This window comes from Chlorocebus sabaeus, chromosome 3, assembly GCF_047675955.1.
Source record: "Chlorocebus sabaeus isolate Y175 chromosome 3, mChlSab1.0.hap1, whole genome shotgun sequence".
In the NCBI taxonomy this organism is placed as follows: Eukaryota; Metazoa; Chordata; class Mammalia; order Primates; family Cercopithecidae; genus Chlorocebus; species Chlorocebus sabaeus.
The window spans coordinates 87,735,881-87,743,915 of record NC_132906.1 but is presented as its reverse complement, the minus strand read 5'-3'; the positions used below and the strand labels follow the sequence as shown (position 1 = coordinate 87,743,915).

Below are 8,035 nucleotides of genomic sequence, written 5' to 3'. Positions count from 1 at the left end.
ATTAATATATTAGTATCTCATTTCCTTCACATGTGGCTGTTTCTAGCCAATATATATTTTCATTCTTCACATAATGCGGTTGTGGTTGTATTTCATGTGGTTGTGTTTTGCTGTCTTTTGATACATCGTTTATCCATTGAATAAGATTTCGGTTTTCTCATTTGACTTGTGATATCAATCTCATAATTTTAAGGTCATGCTCTGTCAAAGAATTCTTGCATGATAAGTACAAGTGAAGACCTGGGTAGACCAAATACCCTGAGTTTTATGTGAAATTATCAGTGGGTTTCCTAGTTATCACAGCTGAACAGTTAAGGCACTGCAGGTGTCTTTATTTCAGTTGACCATTTCTGACAAGACAAACTTTGAAGAATCAACTTCCTCTACATAAAACAATATTTAATTTTTAATTCCTTATTATAGCTAAAAGTAAAAAAAATGCACTATCCATAATATGTGAAATGCAAACACTCCGCAATTTATTAAGTACTTTATTTTAGTTCTCAAGATAAATGGGAATAATACATGATAAGATGCTGTCCTTCAAGAAGTTTAGTTTCTGGTTGGGGGAAGGAGATATGATAAATACAGAAAGGACTACTGGACATGATGGGAAATGTTAACTGACAGAGGTGGCACCATGTAGTTGATATTTCAGTTCCGAAAAGGAAGTTGCTGAAGACTGGAAGCTTAGTGGAAAAGCTGGCTTTGAGAGGGACTTGGCAGGAGTGCAGAATGTGGATATACAGATGAGGAGGAAGGGCTTTGAACCAGCCAAGAAGGAAAACAATGTAAGAAATTGTGTCTTCCACTCCATGAAGGGAAGTCATGGGAAACAGTCTACGGTCTACACAGCCTGAGGGGCTGTGGTAATGAACTTGGGCCATGTGTCAGCACATGGGTTAGCCAGTGAATGCTTATGTAGGTACATGGACAGAGACTCCATTATTTGAAGATTACCTGGAAGAGATGGATAGGATTGATTACAGTAGGAAAGGAATGGAGTTAGTGCGAATCTAGGGAACACTCTCATCATTGAGCCAAAACATAGCATGCACCAAGGGCCTGAAACAAGAACGTGGTCTGCAGACAAGGAGAAGATGAATAAGAGATACCATGAAATCACAATTCAAGTTGACTAGATGTTCAGCCTGAGTTTTGGAAAAAAGATGTGATAGGAACTTCGGAGAGAAAAGCAGGTTTGGGAAAGACGTGGAGTTTCTCTGTGACCATGCTGAGACGGGGTGTGGGCATGGCAGAGGGGCTTACATGTTACCAGGTGGCTGGGAAGGTGGACCAAATTTTAGAAGGTGGTTCGGGCATCTGTATACCCAAATTTGGGAGTGATCTACAAACAAGTCTCAGTAAAAGAATGAGATAACTAAGGGAAGAACACATAATGTATATTTTATGAATTATTTAAGCTTTTAAAATATGAATGCATGCTATTTTTCAAAGTATATTTGTTTCCTTAAAAGAATGAGATGGATTTTGTGATTGGGACATGGTTTTGGGGCATATTCCTGTAATAGAGAACAGGTTTTAAGAGAAAGAAAAGATTTCCTATATTAACTTGTCTTTATTTCGTGTTTGTTTTTCCAAGGAGATGAACATGAAGCAAAGTCTTTAACATAATATTTATGCTGTTTAATATCATTTTGATAAACTTCTAATGTTTTTCAACCAAAAACTGATAAATTTTTAAATGAATCACAATATAACATTTTATTGGGATTCAAGAAGCTGTATTTTTAACTGCATTTAAGAAAGAATGGTTTCTTCAGCCTCCTCACAGGAGCAATTAGCATGAAAGGAGATACTGATTTGTGCTCAGCCCTCTGTAACTGCAATAAGCCAAGAATTCCATGGTCTTTCCTACAATGATAGTAACCACTGTCTACATTTAATTTATCTGCAGTTATTAATCTGTTTTCTCACTGTTCTCATTGATATAATGTCCTGGAAAACAGGAAAATATGTGTTTTTATAATCTATGCGGCCTAAGTCCCCCAAACCAGAACGATTTCATGAGATTGTAAGTTCTTGAGCAATGAATCTCAAATACTGTGTATCATGGAAGAAAAGTGAGCCACCGTATCCCTTTTTGGACAACTGTACATTTTCAACACTTTTTCTGCACAGTATCACCTCAAAGGGCTACTCTAATTAGTCAAAGAATCTTTCCTGCCGGGTGTGACATTTTTGCAGACATGATGTCACCTTCCAAAATTTCTTGGCTCACTGAAGGAAATATGAAACGTGTTGACGTTATGCTGGAGATTAATTGGGTTCTAATTTTTAATTTTGGAAATCTTCTTGGTCCTTTTGACTGACAGCTGAGATCAAACTTGAGAATATATTGGAATAAATCACCTAAGGGGATACTATCCCTAGGGAGCTGATGATCTTCATGGAGATGGCGTGCGAGTAAGACGTGTTTCGTGTGCCGTCTGTGGCAGACACGCTGAGCTCTGTGTCAGGTTTCACTAGAAGAAGAGATTAAACAAAATGTAGATAAAATGGAACTAAATTAGTCCACTATTTTAGATTCTAGGCATTTGTTACTAGGCAATTTTTCAGACACTCTCAAATTTCTGGAAGGCTTTTGAAGATTATCTGGCTTTGTGATTTATTATTACTTTTTAAAATTTTAAGGATCTTTTTTTACTTTAATCCAAAATAAGAGAGTAGAAACTTTCTGTTTTCAAATAAGTCATTAATTATGTATTAATCCAGTAATATTAGTTTATGTATTTTGAAATTAAGTCATACTATTTTAACTTAAATTGATTTCAGTTTTTTAAAACATACATCTAGGTAAAATTCACAAAATATGTATAAATCAATGTCTCAGCTGGGGATTGAAAACAAATACTACCTTAATATCACTTACACTTAGTACCACTTTAGCAACAGAAATATGGTCTTAAATTAATTTCATCCATAGGAAACAAAACAGAGCATGCTTTAATAAAAGCTTTCATCTTCACATATGTTGTAAAATATAATTTTATGTTAATATTGAGAATGGTATCTCTTTACCTAATTATAACAATAACTTTTTTTTTTCGGCCGGAACCGCCATCTTCCAGTAATTCGCCAAAATGACGAACACAAAGGGAAAGAGGAGAGGCACCCGATATATGTTCTCTAGGCCTTTTAGAAAACATGGAGTTGTTCCTTTGGCCACATATATGCGAATCTATAAGAAAGGTGATATCGTAGACATCAAGGGAATGGGTACTGTTCAAAAAGGAATGCCCCACAAGTGTTACCATGGCAAAACTGGGAGAGTCTACAATGTTACCCAGCATGCTGTTGGCATTGTTGTAAACAAACAAGTTAAGGGCAAGATTCTTGCCAAGAGAATTAATGTGCGTATTGAGCACATTAAGCACTCTAAGAGCCGAGATAGCTTCCTGAAACACGTGAAGGAAAATGATCAGAAAAAGAAAGAAGCCAAAGAGAAAGGTACCTGGGTTCAACTGAAGCGCCAGCCGGCTCCACCCAGAGAAGCACACTTTGTGAGAACCAATGGGAAGGAGCCTGAGCTGCTGGAACCTATTCCCTATGAATTCATGGCATAATAGGTGTTAAAAAAATAAATAAATAAAAGACCTCTGGGCTGAAAAAAAAAAAAAAAAAATAATAACTTTTAGCAGTTGAAATAAATTTGCTCTTATACATAGTAGTAGGTATATCTAAGAACATTTTAAAAACCATTAAGAAAAAAAGGTTGAATAGCTTTAAAAAGGTAGTAGCATCTTGAGATTAAGGAGAGTCTACTCCAGTGTTTAGAAGTCCTGGAGAAGATCAGATTTAGAAACTGAAGGTGAGTGCCAAGGAAATCTTACTAGTCAGGAGGCCAAAATCTGCAGATGCGTTCTGTAATCAGGGCCATAGACAGGCAGCCACAGTCTGGAAGCTGGAAGGGGATTGAGGGGAAAACCTGTGTGTCAGGGTGGGGGCATGCTCTAAATTGACTTAAGGGCAGCACACCCAGCAATGCAGGGTGTGGGACTTTAAAATATCTTTGTCTAAGCTCTCAGAGCATAGCGGGAGGGTTGGGGAAGAACCCACCAATACCAAAAGAAAAGCTACCAATACCAGAATCCAGGCAGATTTTTAAAACCACCTTGACCAGGGCTAGAAAATCTGATGCCTGAGAAGGTCATGAAGTGAATCACCGCATGAAGCAGACAAGTGTAAGGTGAGCTGCTTCTGCTGCCAATAGGAATAATACCAGCTTCTTATACCACAGCGCGAGCATGCAACGGACACCGCCAGAACCTGTAGGGGAGACAAGGTCCAGAGGTGGCAGAGCCTGACCTTGGACGACCTTGGACACGAAGTAAGAAGTGTGGATTCAATGTCGATGGAAAGCCTTTGGATGCTTACACAGGTGGCGACACAATCAGGTTTGCAGTTTGAAAGAATGACTATGACTTCCAGGTAGAGAATGGAAGGGAGGGTGTCCAGAGTGGAATTGTTTAGGCCAATTAGGAGGCCGGAACTGCTCCAGGTGTGACATGATGATAGCTGGGAGTAAGAGGTGGTGTTGGATGGGAGAAGAGGAGATGCCAGATCCAAGCGGTATTCTGGAGGTGATGTCAGCAGGACCTGCAGAAGGAGGATGTGGAGGTTGAGGGAGAGAAAGAAGTCCACCATGACTTCTGGTCTCTATCTTGAGTAAAGGGACAGATGCTGAAAGCAGACCTCATTTACAGGTGCTGCAATCTCGTTGTTTTAGGTCATCTGAACTTATCAAATAATCTTCTTGTTAGTGTATTCCTGTGAAAAGCTCAAGCAACCATGACCCAGCTAATACCATGCTTTCCCCTTTCCACTGACAAATGCCGCCTCACTGAGAACCTAGATACATCTATAAATAAATCTTTGTTCAGGAATGAGGAGACATTTTGTTTCAGTGTCCTAAGTTTCTGTGGAATATTTTGACAGGTTTCATTCAAAGCATACTTTATTTTAATAATGAAGAAAGATGACACAAGACATGAAATTGATTAAAAAAAAAACAATGAGGTGATTTGAAGGTCTTGGTGCACATGAGCTGAGAACAGTGTTAAGACAGAGGTAACCATACTATCTGTGCATGTGCCTGCATCTGAAAGCAAACCCGAAATGTCTAGAAGAAAAGTTGAGAGTTGGCAATGAAGAAATCTCGCTGTAGCATATAAGCTGTGTCCCATTACTGGATATATACCGAAAGGATTATAAATCATTCTGCTATAAAGACACATGCACATGTATGTTTATTGCAGGACTATTTATAATAGCAAGACTTGGAACCAACCCAAATGCCCATCAATGATAGACTGGATAAAGAAAATGTGGCATATATTACACTACGGAATACTGTGCAGCCATGAAAAAGAATGAATTCATGTCCTTTGCAGGGACTTGGATGAATCTGGAAATCATCAGCCTCAGCAAACTAACACAGGAACAGAAAACCAAACACTGCATGTTCTCACTCATAAGTGGGAGTTGAACAATGAGAACGCATGGACACAGAGAGGGGAATATCACACATTGGGGCCTGAAAGGTGAGGGAGAGCATCAGGACAAATACCTAATACGTGCGGGGCTTAAAACCTAGATGATGGGTTGATAGATGCAGCAAACCACCATGGCACATGTATACCTATGTAACAAACCTGCACGTTCGGCACATATATCCCAGAACTTAAAGTAAAATAAGAAAAAAAGAATATAAGCTATGTAATAAGTACAGTGATAGAAGTTTGCATGGATTGTAAAACCACTCTACCTGGATACATATGGAGATTCCTTTGCTGCTCTTGCAGTACACTTTGAATCAGGAACAGACCTGGCTTCCAGTCCTAATTCTGCCACTTGCTGTCCCTGTGACTGCAGGAAAATCATTCATCTTTCTGAGTCTCAGTTTCTTTATTTGTAAAAGGTGGATAATAATACCTACTTTGCAAGATTGCCATGACATTTAAAAGTACTCGATTTGAAGTGCCTACCATACCTATTTGGCCAAAAGTAATTTCTTTTTATTAAACATTTTAATAAGATTATTCATTCATTTATTACCTTATTCACAGACCTGTTTGAGGCTCATTAGTGGTTACTACAGACCAGGCTAGCCACAGCAGATAGAAAGATGAATGAAAGTAGCCATGCCTTGGCCTAATATTATAAAATAAATTCTAAACTTAGTGTGTACTAGTGCTATTGGAACTAAAATTAGAAAAAAAGATTATCTGGGAAGGCACGAGAAGGGATTGGAAGTTCGTTAGAGCCTTATTCAAAAGCACAGAAAGAGAGAGATAAATTGTAAAATGAAGGCAGGAAATGAACAAAATGAAGGCAGAGAGTTGCACTGCATATGCAGGAAACGGTGAGTGTCTACTGTAGGTGCCATGTGGGTGTATGGGGCTTGGACAGGAGAGATGGTAAAATCAAAGAGAGCGGAGAGTTTGGACTTCACATGACACGGAGAAATAGATAAGTGTCATTACATTTCTTTCTTTCTTTTTTTTTTTTTTTTTTTTTTGAGACGGAGTCTTGCTCTGTCGCCCAGGCTGGAGTGCTGTGGCTGGATCTCAGCTCACTGCAAGCTCCACCTCCCGGGTTCCCGCCATTCTCCTGCCTCAGCCTCCCTAGTAGCTGGGACTACAGGCTCCTGCCACCACGCCCGGCTAGTGTTTTTTGTATTTTTTTTAGTACAGACGAGGTTTCACAATGTTAGCCAGGATGGTCTAGATCTCCTGACCTCGTGATCCACTCGTCTCAGCCTCCCAAAGTGCTGGAATTACAGACTTGAGCCACCGCGCCCGGCCGTGTCATTACATGTCTAAACCAAGTTTTGAACACTTAGCATACACATGCACACCTTCATATACAACATCTTGCCATTTGCCATTTGAAATGGCTGGAATGTGTGTTTCACCTGCCCTTTACGCTGGTAAAGAGCCTTTTTATGAGGTTCTTTATGAGGTACACTTGGCATATGCTAGGGCCCCACATGTAAAGTGTGCAGTACGGTAAATTTTGATATACGTGTAAACCTGTGAAAATGTCCTCATACTCAGGACAGAGGACACAACCAGGGCCCCCAAGAGTTGCACAGGCCCCTTCATCATGCCTCTCACTACTTCCTTACTTCCCTTCTCTAGGCAACACTGATCTATTTTTTGTCACTGCTGATTAGTTTGTAATTTCTGGAGTTGTGTATGAATAGAATATTACAGTCTGTCCTCTCTTTTTTGTGGACTTCTTTTCCTCAGAGTGACTATTTGAGATCCAGCCAGATTGCCTTGTTTATCAAGCATCAATTCTCCCAGCGCTGAGCAGTGATTCACGGAATGAGTGTGTTAGGAGGATCTATTCAGTCCCCTGTGGATGGATGTTTGGCTTGTTTCCAGTTTGGGGCAACCATTATTTCCTCTCACTGCCACTGAGCAGACCTTAGTCACATGGTCGCTCTGAATCTCAGGAAACACGGGAACCTGTCTTTCACCCGGTTTTCCCTGAAGCAGGATGAAAAGGATGCGGTGGGCAGCTGTCGCGTGTGTCAACGTGAATGAGCTGAGTTTAGCTTGGTCCATTTGACTATTTCGCCAAGTTAACCTTGTGGGCAAGTGACAGGAAGTGTAATGTGACGGGAACCTGTGTGGCTAGAACCACATCAGAAACAGGCTTCGGAAGAGCGTTTGAAATCCTGTCGTACTACACATGGACAAACATAAACATTCCTGCCTCCAAAGCTTCCCTGAGAGACAGGTAAGGCACATTCAGACTCTGAAAATCATTTTATAGATACTGTAGTCTCTCAAACCCCGGGCCATTCTTATGATTTATAAAAAGTAAATTTGGACCTAGTGAACCCTGTAAAACTCCTTTTGGTTTAACATCCATCAGCAAGACTGTGAAAGACAACATTCACACACTCACAGAACACGCCCGTGACCTGGAACCGCAGATACCAGGCTCTGGGTGAACCTCATGTATGTTATTCAGGCGTGAGGGTCTTATCAGCGTCAGAATA

The 8,035-nt window shown here is 40.0% G+C and overlaps 1 protein-coding gene across 1 annotated transcript; it reads left to right on the top strand.

Annotated features, from left to right (window-relative positions):
* Positions 1 to 3,064: 3,064 nt before the first annotated feature.
* LOC140711427 (large ribosomal subunit protein eL21-like) lies at positions 3,065 to 3,618 on the top strand. Its single transcript, XM_073014488.1, has one exon. The coding sequence runs from the start codon at positions 3,105 to 3,107 to the stop codon at positions 3,585 to 3,587; it is 483 nt and encodes a 160-aa protein (XP_072870589.1). The 5' UTR covers positions 3,065 to 3,104; the 3' UTR covers positions 3,588 to 3,618.
* The last annotated feature ends 4,417 nt before the right edge of the window (positions 3,619 to 8,035 follow it).